General features: G+C 35.8%; 1 protein-coding gene across 1 annotated transcript; it reads right to left on the reverse strand.

The window, feature by feature from the left end:
- Nucleotides 1-282: 282 nt before the first annotated feature.
- Nucleotides 283-23,121, reverse strand: LOC104362607 (calcium-activated chloride channel regulator 1). The gene is made up of 17 exons (XM_042805863.1): nucleotides 23,048-23,121; nucleotides 20,754-20,818; nucleotides 18,365-18,453; nucleotides 17,691-17,807; nucleotides 15,730-15,870; nucleotides 15,349-15,499; nucleotides 14,565-14,682; nucleotides 13,675-13,846; nucleotides 11,701-11,928; nucleotides 9,708-9,932; nucleotides 8,410-8,587; nucleotides 6,523-6,629; nucleotides 5,264-5,488; nucleotides 4,833-5,100; nucleotides 3,544-3,708; nucleotides 2,442-2,669; nucleotides 283-1,091 (listed from the first exon to the last, which is right to left on the reverse strand). The coding sequence occupies exons 1-17, from the start codon at nucleotides 23,119-23,121 to the stop codon at nucleotides 664-666; spliced, it is 2,979 nt and encodes a 992-aa protein (XP_042661797.1). The 3' UTR covers nucleotides 283-663.
- Between the last annotated feature and the right edge of the window lie 841 nt (nucleotides 23,122-23,962).

Here is a 23,962-nt window from a genome sequence, read left to right on the forward strand (position 1 = left end):
CTGTACTGGGCTCTCTGGTTATGTCATCCCAAGTGCAGGACTTTTCATTTCTCTTTGTTAAACTTCATACTGTTCTTTCTAGCCCACTCTTCCAGCCTGTCCAGGTCTCTCTGTGAGATGGCTCTCCCTTCTGACATATCCAGCTCACCACCCAGTTTAGTGTCATCAGCAAACTTGGTGAGGGTGCATATGTTACATTAATTATAAAAATTGTGTAATGATTCTGAAGTGTAACTCCTACTTTTTCAAGAGATCAGATTTTTCTGATCTCTTTCCCACCTTGCCTTACTTGATGTATTTTAGGGAGAACAAAAATAAGGAAAGTATCATATTCCTTTCCTGCCTTTATTTAAGAAAAAAAGCACACTACATTGGAAATATCTTGCAGTCGAAGAGCTAAGTATTTTTATCACATGATGGTACATATATTATACTTTACTGTATTTCTGAGTATATGCTTTCATGTTTAACATTTAATCAGTGTACATGTACTTGAATATGACACACTTTTGAAAACCTACACCAACAAGCCTATCAAAAAAGATAAATATATCCATTTAAACTCAGTGCACTTATTTTTTGAATGTACAAATACGTCTTTCCCTACTTTGAAACTTGTATGGCAAAAATTACAGTAAATTCCTTTTATGTTTTAATTTTATTTTACACACGCTTTTGCATTGTTTCAGTATCCAGTCTTCCCTTTTGTTTTTGTGAAATACACAGAACTGAACTTACAATTGTACAGATGGCTACTACACACACCGCTACTATTGCCACTATTACTGTACTGTTAGCACCATCATTGCTGCTGTTATAATCTAAAGGCACAGGTGCTTTTGGAGGAATGAACCATGTGGCTTGTGCTATATTAGACACCTCTGAAATCAAGTTGGTATCATCAACAGCTTGTATAGCAAAGTAGATTATGGTGTCGTTTTCTATTATGAAATTTTCTGTTTTAATTTTAAATGATTCTTCTCTACCAGCCTCTTTAGGTATGAGGTTAGAGGAATTCACAGAAATAGCACGATCAAAGTGATTTCTTAGCTCCAGAAGATTTTCACTGCTTTTTATTATGTAGTGATCAGCTAGGGAAAAAAGAACACATGTTAACAAAAATTAATATAGAACTTTTAATATCTCTGCTTGTGGTGACAGCATAGGACTTCTAGGCCCGTTTTGTAAAAAAATGTGCTTGTGATTCCTGTTTTACTACTGACTATTGCTCAGCATGGAGGGTTGGCAAGTTTGCTCTTAAACCTTACTTTACAGTGTCAAAGGTCGATTGTTGCTGAGTCTGGGAACCCCTTCTTTTCAATTAAAAAATGAAATTGAACAGGCCTTAAAAATATTGTTTCATCAACACTCTTACCTTTGTGCTGATGTGTGCAAAATGTAGCTGACTGAAACATACAAACACAAGGTGAAATGACAATTAAAATATATGTGTAGATAGCAGGGGCAGGCCTTGCTGATACATATACTCTCTTTTAGCAGGAGATTTTGATAGCAAAAACTGGGAAACACAAAATGATTCTCCCATTTGTAATCAAAGAATTGGTAGTTACACTGCTGTAAATGCCTTTGATTAATTGGGGGGTTCTGCTGTTTCTGTTTCAAGTCTGTAGCTTTTCAAGACTTTCCCCTCTTCCCTCTCTCTTTTTCTTATAACTTTTCCTCTTTAGATAGCAGAGATGTGCATGATATGCCCAGCTCTAAACCAGTGCAGAACCTGCTATCTTAAACTATAATGCAATAACTGACCACTTTAGCTATAAATGTTTTTAGACATATAGTTGCTGAATAGCAAAAAAAAAAAGTTGAGATTTTTTTTTTGAGTTTTTTTTTTTTCCTTGTGTGGATGGTTATTAAAAATTTTAGATAAATGTAAGATTTTAATCTGAAACTGTAATCTGCATAACTACAGGATGTATATTTTAACATACAATCTCTGGCTTGTGCAAGGAAATGCTTGTACATTTCATCTGGAATTAGGTTTCTTTTTTCCTGTACAATAACCTTAAAATAAGTATTTTGGATAGAATGTTACTGCATCTGTGTAGTCCATTTACATCTTTGTAAATAGACTAAAGTTTTGTATTGTCCATGTTGGCTGGTTTTACGGTTTTTGTTCTTTTGTTTTATTATGCACAAACATGGACTAAGCCTTGTTGCCAAAGTCTCTAGTGGTTGTACTATAAGTTTACTTATTTGGCATGTTTATAGTATTCCTTGGTTTACTTATTGTTTTGGGGTTTTTTTAACATGAAAAATTAAGGAAAACTAAACCAGGTATAATGCAACAGGCTAACTTTCTGTTTGGCTACATTTTCAGGTGGGGAAGATGTAATCCTCATCCCAGAGTAGTGGTGCTCAGAGTATGTACTTTCTGATAAAAATATCAACTTAATCTCACAAAAGTGTAGTGTCTGACTCACCTTTTCCATTGTCAAAGTCACCTCCTGGAGCTGTCCAAGTCAAGACTATTGTTTTGTTTTCTATACGAGCATGAAGGTCTGTAACTTTACAGGGTGGATAAACAGGAGCAGAATCTTCTTGTGTATTCACTACAAGGGAACTTGTTGAAATTCTGTTGAAACTTCCCAGCTTGACTTGAATTTCTTTATCAGCAAATTTAGGTCTTGGTGCATTCATATAAATTTTACCTGTTTAAAACATTTTTCAACTTTCATCATGACAGAACTCTGAATTGCATTTTCTTTTCATTTTTATTATCTCTTCTCATCCTATAAGTTTTCTTTAGTTTATTCAAATTTAGTGGAAAGTTAATGAAATAAAGACATAAAATAAGGCTATATCAGGATTCTCAGCATAAAATTTAGGAAACCCAAAAAGCAGACAATGTCTGAAAAGTGTAGAAATTGGAAATGATGCAACCAGTACAGGAGGTTACAGATGTTGGTGAGCCATGGCTGCAATAAAATGGTTCTATCCATCTCTTCACTCATGTTGCTGGCCTCAAGAGAGTTTCAGTTATGCAGGCCATGTTTTGTGAGTTTTAGACAATTTTTATGCTTATGTTTCTAAATTTCACAATGTATAAGTGTGAGAATATTAAATTGCAACTAGTGTTTTTTCAGCATTCAGATGAAAAAGTACTAAAATCAAGAAATCCCAAAAGCTAAGTTTTCTAGCAGCATTAGTTTGTATACTGATGTTGCATGCTGAATTTATTTACCCCAAATCCCCATTTTAAAGTTTCAAGAAGAATTATAAATTTTAAATTCCTGTTGTGAGAGGCTGAAATACAGATTCTGAGCAATATTCATCCTTCCATGGCTGTAAGAGAAAATAATTTTTAGATTAAAGACAAGATTTTATGCTATCTCCATATATAGGAAACAGTAGTTGGAGCTGTTTTGTTTTGATTGGGCTTTTTTGTAGTAAAAATGATTGATGGAACATCTTTTAAGATCAAATGCAATTTTTGTGAATCTAAGTGATCCCATTTGCTAAACCTTTACACCCTTCTGCATAAAAATAATGCAAAGAATTGTCTGTTTCATAAACGCTCTTTACCATTTTGTCTGTAGCCTGGTATATATGAGGCTCGATTTTGCTTGAGGCTAAGTCTGGTGGTTGTATTTCTCCCATGGGCATTCACTTTTACACTGTATCTTCCAGTGCCTTGTAAAGAAGTAAAGTACCTCGAGTAGATTCCATCATTCTTAATTGTGTCAGCACCTTGGTATAGAATTATTAGTAATTAATATCTCAAAAAAGATACCTGCTGGTAAACAAGGTTATTTTTGCTATTCATACATAAACATAAAACTTGAACATTAGTATGCAGAAAACCTGGCAGTATTTTAGTAATGTGGGCATCTTTAAAAATAGGAGCCGACCCTCTATGACAACCTGTGTTTCATATGTATTTTTTAAAAAAACCCATGTTGCATTAACACCTTTAAGTAGATAAATCTCTTGTTACTATATGGAACCACCAGGTTAATATTTACTGGCCATCTACTCCACAAAGCACCTTCAAATTATAAAAATATCATAATATAACCTTTGGCCGGGAATTCATTAAGAAAGATTCCTTATGTTTAAGTGAACTTGTGCAGTTGTACATGGCTGGCTGCAGTAGATGATCTGTTGGTGGCATCCAACTGACAACACATTGAAATCTTACTATATTTTTAAGTACATCAATGTGAAAGCAAGAATAGAATGAGGAGGCACTGCTGGCTACTAGTGAACTTAGAAAGCTATGGGACTACAGCAGTAGTGAGAGAGAAGGAAGTGGAGAGATGAAAATAGATTGAGGGATGCTGAATGCGAGGAATATCTTGCTATTGCTCTAAGAAAGGATATTCTTGAAAAGAACAATAATGTACTTATTTAACATACAAAAGAGAGAAAGCTAACATTTGGTGAGCTAATGTTAAGACTGTAGTCCAGCTGCATAGAATATGAGATGGACTAACTAAATAGCTTGTTTTCTTTTTACCTTGCCTCTTGAGGGCAGATGATTTCCTGAAGTACACTTTCAGAAAGTAGGTATGAGCAATGTACCTGCTATCATGAACAGTTCTGCTTGCGCCCTCAGTAACATCACAGGAAAGAAAGCGAATGACTTTTTCAGGTAAAGGCCCATGTCTTTGTTTTCCTTGTCAAGAAGAAGCTTTGTAGCTTACTTCCATCCTAAAGCAGTAGGGTTCTTTGTCTCCTTTTTTTTTTTTTTTCCCTTGATAATAGAGCATAGCCATGACTCAGTCCTTAGTGATAAATCTGAGGGGAGCATGCAGACTTGGATTCCAAAATGCATAAATGCAAAAATTTTTACAAAGTATATGGAAACTTACCTGCGCCGTTATCAAGAAGTTCAAAGGTTACTGCTGCAGCACCATCCTTCTCTATGGTGGCTATCACAGTTGCACCAAGAACAGGCAAAAACCCTTGGCTGAGCTCTGCATAAATAACAACTGGATTGAATGCTCTGTTTGCCCTCTTCATGTGAGCTGCAATGGTCACAGGAGGAACATCAGAATATGCTGGTCGAGAGGTAGCTGTTACTGATATAGTTTGAGTTGCTGTATGAGTATTTTTAATACAAAATTGCCAATCACCCACCTGCAATTAAAATTTAAAAATATTTAAAAATTAGTGAAAAACCTTCATGTTCTAACAGAGCCATTGTTTCCCTTATATAATAAAAACTTTATTAAAGAAAAGCTGTATGCTACTCTATAGGAAATGTTAATCCAGAAAATAAAAGAAAATGTTCAGTCTTTACCTCTGCAGTGCCATTTATACTGAGTGTAGCTGTGTTTGGGTTTGAATTATTGATTGTAAAGTCTGAACTTCCATATTCTTTTCCTTTGGGATCCCTCAGGAAAAAAAATGGCTGAGATAGACTCCATGCAATGATGAAGAAAGTGTCATTTCCCACAGTTTTGTCAACAGACACAGTAGTATTCATCCATCCAGAACGTTGAACAAATAGTTCTTTGCTTTCAAGCTGTTGTTAGAGAAATAAAATTTGTCTTATTGCTGTTTAGTAAAGAAGCATTTAATGTATTTTCAGAGTGATTCCTCATCCATTGCACAGTGTTGTATCCATTCACTGCTGGCTTAAAATAAAGTAGTCTTGAAGGAGAGAATTGAAAAGCATTTATGCCTTTTGGAAACTAGCATGAAAAAAGATCTCTGCTTACTTATTTATAACTCAGAGTTATATAGAGATGATGGCAGGCTTTCTAGTTCTGCTGTCTCTACCTACAGGAAAATTAAGAGCCATTTGGCACAACTACTGAATGAAGAAACCTAATAAAATCACAGATTCACTTTATGAAATGGCTGCTTGCATAGTAGCATTAAGTGTAAAATTATAGTAAACAGAATAAGTTACAGTAAGTCCTTCACTTCTGTATCTAAACTATTTATCTAGCTATCTAAAGCATTGTGCCAGTAAGCTGTATTTCCACTGCAGTTTGTCTGCTCATCATCATCTATCGCTTATAATCTAGCTATCTTTCTGAGTGGTATATTTTGGATAAAATATAGGACTGGATCAGTGTTAAAATATTAATGAGGAGAGGAATGAGATGCTAAATTCTAATTAACAATTGGCCTAGATTAAAAGTCTAAAAGTTTATACATTAAAATGATACATATGGCTTAGGAGAGAGCCTGCATTTTTAGTTGTATCTTTGTTACTTAAGTTACGCTGTTAAAATGCTCTGAAATACCATGTTTCATATAAGAGTGAACTAAACATCCCCGGGGATTTCTTCTTGCTTTTTTCTCTCAAAGTCTCTTGGACTTTGACAATTATGAGAAATAATTTTCTTGATTTTGTAAAATCAAGAATTATATAAATTATGTAAATTATATATTTATTTAATTGTAGTGAAACATAGGTTATCACTAAAAAATGCACTTGGTCCTATTTCCAAATTGAACCACTGACAATTATGATCATTAATGTCTAAATTCACTCAATTACTGATCAACTAAAAGCATAGGAGGTAGAAGAAGTGTTGAAATTAAGACCTGAATAGATTGTTCAGAAATATCTCCACTTCCTGATGTAATTGCACTGAAGGCATCAATTAATTTACTGGGGACAGCTCCATCTACAGCATAAAGCTTTAAACCTCCTGAAAGACAAGAACAAAAGAATTAGAGATACTATTTTTTATCCTAAAATTGCTAAATTTTATGTGACTTCTGGTACTAAATGTTCTAATGAGGCAGCCAATTTGTTACAATATAAAAAAAGAAATGTATCTTTTTATGAACGTGTTAATGCACATGTCATAGTAAATTCTGGCTTGTGTAATCAATTCATTTTATCTGTCATTGGCAAAGTTTGCAAAAAAATCCCACTCCCTGCAGCATATCATCAACTACAGCATTTTTAGATGACTTCTAGTACTTTTGGAGTCACATATTATCTCTTCAGTGAAGTTCTGCTCTGAGAATACCTCTGTAGAAAAGACACAGTGCTCTTCCATGGTTTTTGACTCTTAACAACCAGATCATCCTTATTTCCAGATGTGAAGTCTAGATCTCTTTTCATGCATACTGAGTTCAAGCAGCAAGAGTCTGTTGGAGGTTCTCATACTCAGTGCAGGTCTGTTAATGAATTCATTGTGCATGCCGCTTCGTACTGCTCTACTGAAGCATCTGCACTTCATGCATTTGTTGCAAGTCTCTCTCAAACCACGATCATACATGCCAGACATAAACTGAGCCATCACTATGCTCCTTATGCCCAGGCCACTGGAATCCCAGAATGAGGGAGAGACTGCTGTGCAGTGCTGAGCCCTGGGGAGCCTACTCGGGGTGTGCGGAGGCTGCCCACAGCTTCACCCTGCCACCTAATGCCTCTCACCCCTGTCCCTCACGCACAGACTGACAGAAGGTGTGCAGGTTGCATCAGGTGTAAGGCTCTGTTTCATGAGAGAACATGTGGAGTCATATGAGCTGGGTGAGGTGTTAGCTATTCAGTACCTTTGGAAAACTGATTTTTGTTTCTAAGCAGGAAGGCCTGCCGGTTGAAGACTACAGGCTGTAGGACCATCTGGGTTCTTTCTGGCTCACAAGTCATTCTTAATAAATACTCTGCCAGTGGAGCTTAAACAACAAATTCTGTCTTCAAATACAGGCCAGAACAGAATTGAAATCTGGACTCTCCCCTAGTCATGTTGATTTAACAATGTTGAAGTATATGTAAGAGCATTCCAAGCTATTTAAATTGATAAACCAAGTGGATTGTAGTCTGAAAATGCACAGCATGTACACCCCTCAAATAAGAATGTTTATTCACCATATTTATTTGGAGTCAGTTTGCTTTCTAGATCTATGCAAGAATCTTCAATTCTTCCATGGAGTTTGCAGGTGCTACAGCATGAGGCAACACCCCTATGGGCAGTTTTTAAGTGGTTGTTTTCAAACTAATTAGGTAGCTCCAGCTCAGCTGACAGCTATGCCTGCTAATGAGAAGGGTAGTCACTGCATTTACAGTTTCCTAGCCAGTGCCCTTCAACTGCAGCAGTTGGAGAAGATCATTATTCTCTATGTAATAAAAAAATGCTTATAAGTAAAAGCATATAGAAAGTTCTAGTCATTGCATGTAATGAAATAAAATTCTAGACATTTCTTTCTATGTTACATAGGAATATCATAATTAAATCCCCTCAGTGATAGGGTATTTTCATGTTATTGCATTTTTTAAATCAAGACAGCTCTTAAAGCAAATCTATGGATCTAAAGAGTTATGCTTGTTTGCATTAAAAAAGCCTGTCATGAAAACCAATTTTTTTTTAAATTAAATTTGTCTTAAATTTATTTTTTCCAGACCAATGAATTGCCTTGCTTTTACATTTTTATACTTGAATATGCATGCTAGAGAAGGAGTGCATTTAGAATATTTACCTGTTAGTTTTGAAAATTCTTCTAATTCTTTTGCTGCCAATGGCCCAAATGCAATGGTGTGAATTTTTGCTGCACTTTGTTTCACCAATTCAAGACAAACTGCCATATATGGGTCCTCTCCATCTGTCAGTAACACAATTTCTGAACCATATGTAGTATTCATTTTATCTGCAATTAACTGCATCAAGAAAATAATTCATTATATAAGCAGCAGAATAATTTTTAAATACTAGTTTATCCCAGAGCATAGTCAAGGTATGCATTTAGAGCTGTTAAATTAAAATCTCAGACAAATTTATTCTTTAATAATTGTTTGAATTTTTATTTACCACTAAAACTATTACAATACTAATTATTCCAATTGATATTGCAAGATCTAATTGCCTAGATTTAGTAAGTGTTCAATTATAAATAATTATTTAATATGTTTTCCTAGGGAAGGAACCTCTCCCACATTGAAGATGTCAGAAGCATTCTGCCTGTATATACTTTGTTGGTTCAGGGACTAGATATTTAAGGGCATCATTTTAAAAACATATGTCCACTGTCTGGAACTACTCTTTGTTCTCCAATCAAAATTTCAAGAGTAGAGAACGACAGCCTTCTGTCTAAGGGTGGGCTCTGAGGTAACTGAAGGTGGGGCAGAAAGGGGTTAGGGGACAACCAAGAGGGAGGCCTCTGTCCTGTCTGTTCTGTCTGTCTGGTTACCAGTCTTCCTCCTGTTGTCCCTCTATCCTGCACCTCTTTGCCCTGGACTCTCAGCTACCTCAGCAGTCCATACTTCTCTGGATAATTTCCCTCTTCACTTTTCCTACACGTTACTCCTGATTTTCAGTTTTGCATCTGAATTAGGTGACATCTTCTGGGATTTAAGATTGCCAGCCCAAGGAAGTAAGACAGACAAATTAATAATAATATATATCCATCACTGTTTCCCAATCTCATGGTTTGTATGTGGTTTCACAATTTTAGGGGCTTGATACAAAACTAGTGAACTGTGGGAATTATTCCAAAATTTAGATCATTCTTGTAGTTCATTTTGGAATTTGATCTTACTTTACAATATCCTTTTTGAAGCCTGGACATCACATCTGGCCTGTTTTCTGGTAATACTCTTTCTAATGCCATATAATGGTAATGCCAAATTGTTTCTATACCAGATTTTCTCCAGATAGATTCAAGAATCATATTATCTTTCTGAACTCTACCATTGCACAGGAAGTACATGTTCCAGTATGTTTCTCACTTCCTTCTCATTTTCCATACATTCCAGGAGATATTTCCACATTATACTTTACCTCAAGTCCTTTATGTATGCCTGCACAGATATTGGTTTCTCCATTAGCAATTGTAGGCAAACATTGAACAAGTTTTTGGCGTGCCGTCTCATTGTTTATTTGTTGCAAAGGAGCTTTTTCATATGCGTCAGAGTCAAATGTGACAATTCCAACCCAGGAACCAATTTCAACAATATGGAGCAGAAATACTTCTGCAGCACTATGGAGATGTCTGATGCGGTTGTACTGTATGTGAAAAAAACCAACATCCTTAGAATGCAATCTCTTCTAAAAAGCTATGACTATGAACAAAATGCAGGAAATTTTTATGCTGATCAGGTTGTAATTAAAAATTAAAAACTATCTATCATAAGGGAACTCATATACATGCTCAGTTATAGAGGAGATGTAAACCATGTTCTGGTATTGTGAAAGTGCAGTAAACTGCAGTTTCCAGGAAAGATGTCACCAGGCAGAGTCCATCTTCTGATGTTATAACTTCATTCCTAATCAAGATTTTTTATCACTTTTTTTTTTTTTGATAGTGTGATGGTGATGCAAAAGGACAACACCTACAATGCCTGAGGAGTAGGTTAGTCTAGAGACTAAGTATTTTGAAAATATAAACAATATTAAAGTATGGCTATTTTAAATGCAAATATTCAAAGGGATCACTGGAAAAAAGAAAGTTATACTTGAAAACATTTATCTCTGGAGCTATCTATTCTTGCAGTATTAATTTCATAATTATTTTCATTTGGGGTTTTAGTATTACATTATTATTTACTAACTGATTTAATAAAATGTACTACGATTGGTAGACATCTGCATTATAAAAATAATATATTACAGTTGCTGATCTTTGCTGAAGATCAGTCTCAAGAGCAGTTCTGGACTAGAACAGCATGTCTGGAAATAGATCTGTTGATGGAGCACTATGGGAGAATCCCACCATTGTTATAGGTATCCCATAACTAAAGAGTTGGAGCATATACTGTTTTATGCTCGTTCATATGTATTTTGGTTTAAGGTATGACTGTCAAATATTTAAGAATATTTCTCAACATATTTGAGCTTTTTGAATTACCTTCATTAGATGAATAGTCTTATTTTTAGGTTCCTTTTCCTGTGAGAAATGAAACACTGAACCTATGGTATTATCAGTAAGAGAGTAATGGCCATTGCTGAACTGTGGAAGATTTGTTATAGATAAGAAAATGCAGTGTGTCATCAAAAGAGTATATAGGCTGATTTTTAAAAGCTGTTAGAGTATGCATAAAGGCTTGAGGTCTATTAATAAATCATGAGATAGCTGCCTTACCTACCCAGATAATTTTGTCATCTTTTTACAGATTACATTCTTTCTACATTGCTTACAGCTTTATAAAAGTATTAGGGTATTTATACAATTAAGCACATATCCAGGGACATTTACTAAACCTTGCATCCATAAACAAACTTAGTATCTCATGCCACAAGACACTGTGAAAGAATAAACCTATGCAAAGTTTTATGAAATAAAAAAAAGTAAAAATAACCTCAACCTTGTTAAAATGACATAACATTATGCCAGCTCACATTCTTGATTCCAGAGAGCAATATTGTAATGAGGAAAGAAGATCTAATTTATTGACATATTGTGACCTACATGTTTACTTTAAATTTCAGAATGCTTCATAACAAAAATACAGTGTGAAACTCCATCTGTGATACATTTTCTGCTTGAAAGAAATACAATGGAATTGTCATTCTAGGTCTGGAACAAAGGAAGGAAAGTATATGAAATTGAGATTTTACCAGAAGAAACAGACCAAGTCTGACCTATAACTCTCAGTATTTTTAAGTGGTATCTTGTAGTAATTTCTAAAGAAAATCACCAAGGACAATAACAGTAGTCCTTTTTTTTTTTTTTTTTTCTAAAATAATCAAGTTGATTACTGATTTCTTTTTTTGGTAACTTTTTCTGCTTCTTACAGTTTTTGCTAAAAATTACTTATAAAATGCATACTCTTACCATTGACATGCTCCCAGAAACATCCAGTACTAGAGCGACTGCCCTGTCTTGGGTCTGCAGTAGTCTGAAGGTAGTCTCAGAGGGGGGCGCAGAGGCATTTAGAACAGTCAAGTTGCAGAAGTCATCAGATTCCATAATTACTTCCCATGTGCTTTTGTGGTTGCATATCTTATTCTGCATATTTGGAGCCTCACTGTTGTGAGTGTTTTTATCACAAAATTCAACCGCCTAAAAAGTCAGATTGAAGATGATAATAATTCTGAAGCCAACGGTATAAGCATAAGAAAGTATCTCAGAAAATATTAAGTTTGTGGTGGGAGACAGGACAAATGAAAGTGTTCTCCAGCAAATGTCCTCTGTACCATGGTACTTGGCCAGGCAGGATCTTAGACGAGGCAGGCAAAGAAAGTGCTCCCAAATAACGTATCTCAGATTTTACATAAGCACAAGCATGTTGTGACATGCAGAAACAAAGCTTTCAGTCTGTGAGTACTGGTATCCTTGGAGTGACTGATTCATGGATGACCTACTAGATTTAAACCTGCTGACATCAATACTGTAGCTGAACAGCATGGAGGTCAGCACAAGTTAGCTGCCTGAATATTTAACCAACTTCTCAGGTTAACATGATGGTCTTGGACCAATTCCTGTAGGTTTTCTTGAGTGGAATAAGGAAGCATGCAAAAGGTACAAAGTCAAGACTTTGAGAGAAGCAGGAAATAATCTTTTGACGTCTCAGGTTGTCCACAGTATACTGCTGAAGGAAGACCCTGACCCATTGTTGTGCGTTAACCACAGTGGGTAGATAAGCACTACACTTGCTCCCTCTCCTCAGTAGGATGGAGGAAGAGAAAAGGAGGAATAAAAGAAAAAAAATTTCAGGGTCAAGATAAAATAAAACAAAGCAAAAAAAAAAAAAAAAAGGTTTAATAAGTGAAGTATAAGTGAAAGAAGAGAGAAGAAGCAAAACAAAACGAACAATGCAAAGGCAATCACTCACCACCTCCTGTGGGTAGACTGATGCCCGGTCAGTTCCCAAGCAGAAGATGGCTGACCCTCCTAAACCCCTCTCTTTTCCTTTTTATTACTGAGCATGATGTTATATGGTGTAGAATATCTCTGAGGTTAGTTTCAGTCATCTGCCTGGTTGTGTCCCCTTCCAGCCTACTGTGCATCCTGCAGTCTATTCACTAGGGTGGGGTCAGAGTGAGAAACAGAGATGGCCTTGATGCTGTTCAGCTAAAGCTTGAACATTAGTGTGTTATTGGTCATAAATCTAAATCACAGCACTACAGAATCCACTATAAAGAAAATTAACTGTATCCTAGCCAGGCCCAGTATACCCATAAAGTTCTTGAAAAGAGCTTGACCAAAGAAATAAAGTTGATAGCTGTAGTAATTGTGATCCTGTACCACCAAGATCTAGCCTGCAAGGAGACTGTCCATCCTGCTAACCCCTGTCCCAGCACCCTCTCAGACAGTGGAACAGTACAGGGCTGGCCTAAGGAGGCCTGCCTGTTTGTCCTGGCTGCTTTCAAGAGAGGTGGGCTGTTGCCTGTGTGTTAAGGATAGATAGACCAGATTTCTCTACAATGACATGTAATAGAGGTAACCAGGTAACACAGTTCAGATGCCAGTTTACATAAGGAGTGATCAAAAACTACAGTTATGGGCAAGGCATTTGGCAAGAATGCTTCACTTTTGTGCCTGTTGACCTGATTCTCCAAACATGTAGCAAGAAGGACACGGATACTGGAGTGTATCTCACCCTTATTGACAGAAAACAGCTGTCAAATAATTTCCAGTAGCTTCTTTGTCTTCCCTTTTAAACAGATTTTAATAGAACTGATAGCACCATCCACATTCTTTGAAATAGAATTAAACACCTGACTGATCATTGTCCCCAGCAGAAATAACTGGCTTGACCCCAAATGTTACCCAAATCTCAGTCCAGAAAGGTATAGTAATACTTACAGAAAGTATGTGTTGCAAATACATAACAGAACATGAGGTATTTTGTCGTATATCTGGAATAAATATACAGCCTTTTTCATATAGCTGACCATCATATCTACAGCTCCTTAGCTCACACTTGTCTCCGCTGCAGTCTTGGAAAACAGGTATCCCAGTCACGCCAGCTGGACACCTAAGGAAAGAGAAGGTAGGCAGCGCTGGTTAAGAACCCATTTTTAGTCTGTAACTGGTTATTTATTTGGATTTTGGTTGCCCAAAGCCAATTGCTTTTGATACAGCACTGTACTAGACACTGCACAAGTACATAGGCAGGCTGTCTGTGCCTGACAGGGTCCGCAAACTAATCTGGGAATAGTTAAAATTATAAAACACTCGTGGTCTTTTGTGATCTTTCTTGTGATAATTATAGGCTATGCAGGAAAGACATCCTGCTAGTAGTTGCAGTACAAAAGACTGTATTGGTATGCCTAAGCTAGGAAAAAAAGCATGTCTGAACTAATTCTCTACATCCATTCAGTTGTTACCCCTCTTTGTAGAAACTGTTTAAAATCACAATGGTTTCAGTAGGCAATTTCAGCATTGTTGATAACTGTTCTTTAATAAAATTATGTTAAGTACAAAACAAATAAAGTCTGCAGTTGCACAGAGAGCAAAAAATTATCCAGCCTGATCTCCTGAACCTCTTGCAAAACAACACCAAAGGCAGCTGTGGTTTTGTGGGCTGCAGAGCTGGCAATAGATGTTGCTGACTAAGCGTCTTGTAATCATACAAACAGGTCATGGACACCCTACAAAGTACAAACTCAGCACAAAACCCAAGAATATTGAAAACATTATTGAAATGTTTAAACCCGTGTAATGTAAAAGCAGAAATATGAAAAAAATATTACCTTGTTGCTACAACACCTGCTTCTTCAGAATTTTTAGACACGTAAAAAGGCATGTCACTACTGTATTCATCGAACACCCCCCATCGAAAGTGAGCCCATTCGTGGACAAAAACTAGACCTGTTGAAAAAGAATAGCACATGCACAATCTAAATACAACTGTTTAAAAGCTACTGAGTGTTTTACTTAGGCACTTTAACAATTTTAAATAATTATTTTCTGAGGTAATACAGGAAGATTTTGAAATATTTAAGCAATTGGGATAATAATTTTTCCTTGATGTGAAACTAGGAAGGCATACGTTTAGCAACCAGGACTAGATTTTTTCATTCACATTTGACTCTTAGAACTGCAGAACTGTTCTGGAGGGTTTTTTCCAAGTTCACAAAAATCTAAGGAAATCTAGGTTTTGTGAAGTTTCTGTCCCACAGAGCAGCAAAACTTGCATTTTTTGGCACAGTGTAGTACAAAATCAGATACACAAACATGGGATAGTTTATTTGGTAAGTGGTCATAAAAGGAAGGATATTGCTAATGGCAGTAGTTAAGTGCAGAGGAATAACCATTTAAGGTTTTCAAAGGGATGAACAACTTCTGGATCCAGTGTTTGAATATTTAACTTCAGACATTTCACAGGTATTTACTACTTCTGAAAAATATGTCTCAAATTTTTTTCTTCATTTTAGCAAGCAACTTAAAGTACCCAAATTCACTAATCACTTAGAAAAATCTTGGCCATTTGGTATGAACAATGAAACGGGCAATTAAATTAAATAGTAGTACTACCTTTTTCTCCATAAACATTAGTCAAATTGTCATTTAGCAGGAAGTTAGGTGTGAAGTGGATGTACTGTCCTTTCTCCTTACATCCTCCATAGTGTAAGGTATAAGGATCATCTAGATGTTTCACATAAGGGTCTGCTATGATGACATCTGCCTGAAGAAGTAAGACCAAAGTTATATACAGCATGGGTGTAGAGAAGTGTTAGATGATTCTCATTGAATAAATTTAGTCCTACATTTTTTTTTCAATCGTACACACACTCTCAACACTTCTGAGCAAGAACTTCCAGGATTAGTTCTAGACTTTGCTATGATTCATAATGTAGCCTTATCAGTCTAGCTTTTCCTTGTTGTTCTAATCATAAGGAGTTCTCTAAATCATACCTCATCATATGATTCTGTTTTTAATTTTGAGTAGTTGCTGTTTTCCTTCCATGTTTTAGGAATTATAATTTTTACAGACTTGAAGAAGAATCGGTGTTTTGTCATTTCAAACAAGTAATTAGAAGCATCTTTAATCATGTTCTAGGGAATGAAAGAAAATAAAATATTAATATCAATGTTAATATTTAAAATGTGTCTGTATATGCAATGAAGAATTTAGCCTTATCAAGAAACAGCAGTACAATAAAGTAGAACTAAGTGCGTAACACAAAACTAAGACAGTATTACAATCTTTGCTAAGAAAAGAATAAACAAAGAAGCCAAGGACTAAAATGTAATCGTTGGAATCTCTCACCAGTTCTATAATCCTCCTCTTAATCAGAGATTGTGATAAAATTCACACTCTAGCCCTCATATGAGATGAAAACTACTAAATACAAGGATTTTACCCTTAAATTAGTACTGGACTGACAGTAAGTGTTGGCAAGATTAAACATCACACCTGCTTTTCATAAAAGCATCAGCTTTATCTGACTAATGTAATAATTTTTCTGTCAGATCTGCTGTTTTGCCTATCTTCTTATTTGTATTATGCTGCCATTATTTTCCTTTCCTCTTGCTCTTTTACTACCTCTCTTGGAGTAGAGCCATCAGAAAAAGCATTCCCTTTGTTTTTTTTTTTTTCTCTCCACTAACAACTGTTTAGTGGGAAAAAAAAAAAAAAAAAAAACAAACAGGAAGGAGGGAACTAAAATCTGTTCTGTAGGCTTTTCATAAACTAAGAAACAAGCTATGACAGAGGCTTCAGAATCAAATAACCATGTTACATGTACATAAAATTCAGCTAAATGAGATTTCTTGAAGAGAATCAGTTTGCCAGGACTGAGAGCAACAGTGAGCGCTAACCCATGAGAAGTTGAGCAGTAATGGGATGTGCCATTTCAACTGTCCCTGTGCAACCCCTTGCCTGCTCTGCAGGTAGAACAGAGCAGTTTTAACTAGTTCAAGGGAACTGAAGGAATGGTGTAAGAGCAAGTTCTCGTAACATCAGCTATAATGTGAATTTAATATGTGGGAGATATCTCACAGTAACCATCACTCCTACACTTCTACCCTAAAAAACACTCAATGGTTTGTCCGTTAATGAAGATGGAGTGACCTAAACTCTACTTATTGCTAAAAAAGGGCATGGTCAGTGACTGATGGTAAAAAGTAAACTATCAGATCCACTTTTACTTCATGTAAACATCTTTTCACAAGATGAAAGAAATCTGGAAATGTTGAATTTTATGGTATCATTTGTACTTGATATTAGAAATGACATGGGACCGAGAAAATCCTACATCAGGGTCTAGTAGGCATTAGACATACTGCAGAACCTGGGCATTTGTGAGAAGTGTCCTGTTCAGCAGGTTTTCTCTGAAATGATTTGACTTTGTGGAAAACTGTTTTTTGCTTTGAGACCCAGCTTGCATCCTATTCTAGGGGAATTTATCCATTGAGGCATCTATGTGGATTGGAATAAAAATTAAGCCCAGAAATGCCAATAATACTAACCTTTTTTTTCTTTCATTTACAATCTTTGAAGGAACATTATGAGATATACTAGTTAGTGACAAACAGTAGTATAATCAATGACTATTAAACAAACATTCATAGGACATTCTTTCAGATAAATATAATTTGGAAAGCTATTTAAAGAAATTTCAGTCTGCCTCCCAACAGAGATAATACAGCATTGTCTGAGGGAATTAGCACTCTTAGTAGTGACAACAGATGGCAAGGCAAATTAGAAATTACTAGTTTAGTAGCTATGGGATTAATCCATGATTAATTCAAAACAACAAGAAAAAAACCTGTTGACAAGGATGGGAGCTGGACCTGATTCATGCTACTTTCCAAGAGGAAAAGTCATGTTGCAACTGCTCAGAAGCAATGCATGTAAATGCAAATATTCTTACCATCGTGTTCAGGATGATGTTGGCATCTTCTGGCACCTGGGGATTAATTGCAACAACCAAATCCTCATAGCCATTCTTGTTTAGCCATACCATAGAAGCTTTTTCCACATGCAGGAGCTGAAAACACAGCAAAAATATCAAACTCCTAACCTCCATTACTTGTTCCTGTCTGTGAGGTTCTTGGTTAGAAAAGTGATGGCTTATCAGTCTTATTTATATGATCGCCTTTAGTGTGTGAGAAGACTTCATTACAGGAAGTCAGGATAGTTTGCCTCCCCCATCCAAGGATGTAGAGTCTAAAGCACATCTTATCTTCTTGATACAGCAAGCTGGGATACTTTGCTTCTTCTCATCCAATTACATAGAGTCCCAAGCGCATCTTATCTCATTATCACAGTAACCCGGGGTCGTTCACTTCCCCCCATTGCACGGCCACCAACGTGAGCCAGCTGCAGATCTCAGCATTTGGACAACAGGACCTGCATTACATCAGCAAGTTCTCTAATGAGCCAAACAGGACACTGCATGTGTATACTGTGTTAATCAGCACAAGTTTTCCTATCCACACCTGCAGTGCTTTTCCTTGAGCTTCACTCCCAAGCAGCGCTCTGCTGCATTGGGTCCCCATTTTGATGGGCATCAGTGTCCTGGGGCTCCCACTGTGGTAACGCTACCCTTCCCATAAAGCCCCAGCTTTCACTTGCTGAGTGCTGTGCCTTGTCCTTGTGGAATTCGCACTCGCTCTGCACTCCTAACACCGCCTCTGGGTCAAAAAGAGGTGTTACAGTTTGCAACAAGACACTGATGTTCTATGCAAGTAACAGTTATATCGGATATGCTGGCTGCATTTAGTTACGTGTTAATTTTAGGAGGAAATACTTGATATTTTATTGTGAACTAAAAAAAAAACCCTTATTTCCTTATGCCTCTTCAGGTGGTCTATGTTCTGTTATTCATTTTAGAAGAGAGAAATTATCACTGACACACAATCAGAATTTCCTGGAAAAAAATTCTGAACAATGCAAAAATTATGTAATATGGAATTGAAACAATAGAAAAAGCAAGATTAGATTAGTGAGATAGTAAAATGCTGGCAACTTCTGTGTACAATATTTGGTATGTAAAATATCCCCTTTCAAATGGCATTGTTTGCCTTTAAATGAATAACCATCCCATTTGGAATAAAATGTGTTTTTCCTGAGAGGGAACAGTTTGTCAAGCAGGCCAGATTATTCTATGTGGCTGTCCTATTGCTCCTCATCTTTTCTCCTTTCATACTAGAAGAAACTTGCCGAGAAGTGACTTTATACTTTATTCCAATTCCTTGATAAAGTATTTAATAGCATCACACCTATCATGGATTTGCAGTCCTTTGAGAAATGTCTATTAGATGATGATTTCCTTCTAGCTACTTTTTGAGATCTCCCAGCTAGGTAGTTCCTAATTTGTTAAGGAGCTGCATTAAAAAAAAAATAAAAATGGAATAAATATGATAGTGATTGACATTGATTATATTTTCATCCTTCGATTCATTAGTGATTAAATTCTGTATCAGCTTTCCTGTATATTTTTGTGGAACAGATATTAAGCAGATTTTCCAATAATTTTGCAGGTCATCCCCTCTGCCTTTTTAAAAAATACTTTGTGTTCTTAGTGATATTGTGAAAGTCATTAATAATTAAGAGAGTAAACTGCTGCTGGAGGTCTTATGGAATTCTTTTTAAATTACTGTGTGAAAAATTATCCAGGCACATGCATTTAAAAGTGTTGAAAAAACCTGAAAAATCTTTAGGTTGAAATCTACCTCCATCTGTTTTGCTAGTATATCAAAAAATAATTCCTGATGGCCATGATATGAAATTACATCATCCCACTTTCTCTGAAATATTGGACAGAAAAGTTAGCTAAACTATTCTCTGTGTGGTGGATTGTTTGGTTTTGTTGTTTTGGTTTGGTTTGTTTTTTTCGTATCAATCTGAACTCATGATTGTTTTCAGTTTGGCTTTAGCAGTCACTGAAGCCTTGGAAACAGTAACAACCAATTTCTTTTTAAACACCTCCACACTACTGGTTAGTGAAACTTTTAAACTTATCTTTGCAGCCAGCATGCTCAGGTGATAGAGGGGAAATACTCAAAAAACCCATGCCATGAAAGTTGCCTCTTAGTTCTAGAGGAGTCTCACTTGTTCTGATTTCATAACTTGCAGCTGAAAATACAAATATTAGAAGATAGACATGTATGTTAGTTATCATTCAAACTCTTGATCTCTTTCAAAATAATTTCTTTTCAAAATACTTTCAAAATACTACTTACTTAGTATCAGTTTCATTAGTTCAGCTACTGGGAAAAAATAAATGCAGCATGGTGGATAGATCTGTAAATAACTTATTACCTAAACTGACTGCTTGAATGATTAAATTTCTCACAGCACAGCACTGAAATGAACAGATGATGGCAGTCATCATGAACCCACACTGAAGTCACTCAGTATTTTTGACTTAACTGAATTTGACCTTGCACTAAATGAAGTAAAATTCCTATTTCTTGTCCAAATTTGATGTTTCTTTCCACTCTTTCCTCACATACACAGAATATATGTCTCTCTTCCATGAGTAGCAAAATACTACAAGATAGTGAAGGTGAGCCTTCCATCAAAATTCCAAGAATCTCCGACTAAAAATATATTGGCTAATTCCACTTAAAATCTTTGCAAGAGCAGAGCAAGAATAAAGCCCTGGAACCACTGCATAAAATTCCCACTGGTGTCCATGAGACTAAACGCCGTTACAGATCTTGTGTTGTGTGGTGTGTATCACACTGAATTACTAGAATAGCACATTTAAGCATTATAGTTAACAAAAATTTGATTAATGGTGAAGAATGAGAAATATTAAATCTTCAGTTTCTGCTACAAAGTACAGACAAAAATCAAGCTAGTGCTTGTACAGATGCTTCCAGATGCAACAAGATACTGTTGATAAATGTTGGGAGCTCACTTAAAATGTATTCATTTTGCAATTTCACCTTGGGTAGAGAGCAGGATAGCAAGCCAAAAAACATACCTTGGCCTTCATCAAAATAATTTCCTGTGGCAACCCATGATAAAATGACCTTATCATCTTCTATTCTGGCATCAAGACAATTTTACATGGTGGAAACACATCAGCATAAGTTCCTATTGGCACTGCAGACACTGTGAAGTAGCCTCCTAGAGCTGTTCTATAGAAACATCTTCTTCTGATCTGAATATCATTTTTAATAGCTGAGGGTCTTGGTGAGTTCATCTTGATTTTGCCTCAAGCTTTAAAAAATGCTGATTAATCTTAACTGTATGGAAATTCTTGTAGTATGCAGGTGACTTGAACTTCACCTCATTTATATCATTTTAAACTTGGAAAATTCATTAATGTCAATTAAGTACCATAATCTCTAGTTCAATAGCTGTTTCTTTACAGTTTCAAGAGTGCTAATTACTAAGAAAGCTAATATGAAATTGAAGTAAATGGTTATAAAATAATTACAGGAGAGTTTAACTTACTAAAACTTCAACAGTTCTTAATTTAAGATAACTGATTATAGTACTTCAGTTAATAAACCTGCAGTTAATCTTTTCACAGGCAAACCACAAATCCTGTCTATCTGTAGTACACAGATATTGCTTTATTACAGCTGTTTACAGTCTACTTTAAATATTCTTCTGCGGAACACAGACTTTTCTTGTGTTAAAGGGAAGCAACCACACACAGAGTTTGATAAGTGTTCAAAACTAAATACCTCTTAGCTGGGCCATCATTGCTCTAGTGAATACTCTGTGTGAAGGGATTTGATATAAACAAGTGCTGGAATAAATAGCTGTATACATTTCTCTGCCTTACTTTGCTCTACCATTTTCTACATGGTTTAGACATGGCATGACTCCATGGCACTGCAGTTTGGGGAACAACAGTTCTGTTGGCTTGGATAAGAACTTTCAGGATGTATCTGCCATTCTCAGGGAAAGTAAACAAGTACTTGGAATAGGTACCATCATTCTTAATAATCTCAGAACCCGGCTATAAAAATGACATAAATTAACATCAAACAAAAATGACTGTATTTATCCTTTCTAGATTAATTTATCTAGAATATAAGAATAGCAGGAAAATTCTTCTCTGATATGCAATCTGTGCAGCTCCTCTGGTTTTGATGGTATGTTAAAACTATTTGAGAAGACTGCAGTCTGAAGATGCCTTTTTGTACTGTGTTCCAACTCAAAGGAATGCTAATTTCTTAGCAAAATCATATTTTATTTAATTATAAAGCTAATGAATAGATTACTCTCAAAATCTGTACAGTTTTTAATTACTTCTCATGTGCTTCTGTAGCATGCATTTGATTCTGCAGACTGGATGCTTCTCTGTTCTGGTTATGCTTATTACAGATTTCAGTCACCTACAATGATAAACAAACAGACAAAAATCAGAATTAAGCAACAGAACAGTAACAAAAATAGGGATGGAAACAAATCTTCACTGCTGATTTACATAGTTGAGACATCAGCTGATGGTAGACTTTACATTAGTAACAGTATGCATTGCAGTTGATTTAGTTACATAAATTTGAAATAAATGTTACGTTTCAAAAAAGAGGATATAGAAAACTTTATAACAATATGTTTCATTGTAAGAAATCTGTTCTTATATTACAACTTAGAGATGAGAAACTTTGCATATACATTATTATTGATGATTCTGCAGTTTGATTTCTTTCAGGAATAAAAGTACATCCTTCCTTAAAAAGCCATGTTTGCTTATTAATGACACGATTAACTTCAGTGCGGGAATTTTTTTCACAGCTATAGATGCCAGTAAGATCAGAGGAATGCCTAAGGATAAAACAGAACACATTTCAACCTAAAACCCCTATCTGAATATAGTCCTGGCATTAACAGTGCTTGGAGTGTAGTCTACACATTGGCCACAGAAGCAGAGAGGAAAAATGGTGAGCCAGGTAGTCCTGCAGTAGTGAGAGCAAGAAGGAAAAGCTTAAATAGAAAAATACCATAAGCAGAGGGGAAGGAAGATTTCTGTACAAGCACCATTTCCTCTCCAGTAGCAAAGCACAGCAGTGTTTGTCTCTGGTGTTAGTTCAGAAAAAAGTAATGTCCAACATCATTGCCAATTCATCAACCACAGAAATTTGTAAAGATGGATGCAGAGAAAATCACATGATCTATCAATAAAGTAGGGAAGATATTTAATGAGGGATAAAATAAGGACTAAAAGAAAAATTGATAGCTCAAAAGTTTATAGAAAAATACCAGTCAGGTTTCTAAAGCCCACCACAGAGGGCTTGTAGGACGAAAATGCTGAGTTACCTTGTACCTTTAACGTGATTCTGCGCAGTTGCACAGAAACGCCTGCCACTGTCATGCTCATCAAATACCCCCATCGAAGGTGGGTTCACTCGTGAGCAGACTCTGCCTGTAGGGAGAATAGAAGGGCAAATGCATGGTAACTGTAGTCAGCCACTACAGTATACTATATCACTGTATGCAAAACTAGTCAGCAAAATTATATGGTGGTCTTTCTGAACAGCAACTTCCCAGCAACACTCAACCTTAGGCAGTTTTAGTATCAAGTAATTAATTTCATGGCTAAGTGTGACTAACTTTAAATAACCATTTGAAGGTCTTAGCTCTTATGTCTTTTTAATGTTGTCTTCTTTTCCCATTATGTGTCTGAACTTGAATTCTGTCTCTAGAAATGTATGATAAAACAGCAAATGCTTTTTAATATATACTTACACGAGAGTAATTATTTTATCTATTTTATTTATAAATTATGTAATTTATATTAATTTAATATACACTTACGTGAGATTAACATGCATCAAATTGTAATTTAATATTTGACATTGTAAGTGGAACTAACCTAAACAAACCAGTGCTTCATTTTCTATTAGACATACTACTAAGGGATAAGGAACAAAAGGCTACCCTTATACATTTAACACATGTTTTGCACAGCAGTACATGCTATTGAGATGTGGGAAACATACAGGGAAGGGTTAAACAACATATGCTGTATTCTTCAGTCATTTATTCTTCACAACTGAGGCAAACCATAAAAGTAAAGTGGATTATGGAATTTATCCTGTGACCCTTAGATATATATCAAATAATCATTTACTAGGAAGCTAGGCATTTTCCCATTTTTCCACCTGCTTCATGTTGTAGGGTGTACAGGTCATCATCATGTTTCCAAGAAAGAGCTGCCACTATGTATGTAGA

This window comes from Tyto alba, unplaced genomic scaffold (assembly GCF_018691265.1).
Source record: "Tyto alba isolate M040663 unplaced genomic scaffold, T.alba_DEE_v4.0 Super-Scaffold_1000006, whole genome shotgun sequence".
Lineage (NCBI taxonomy): Eukaryota > Metazoa > Chordata > Aves > Strigiformes > Tytonidae > Tyto > Tyto alba.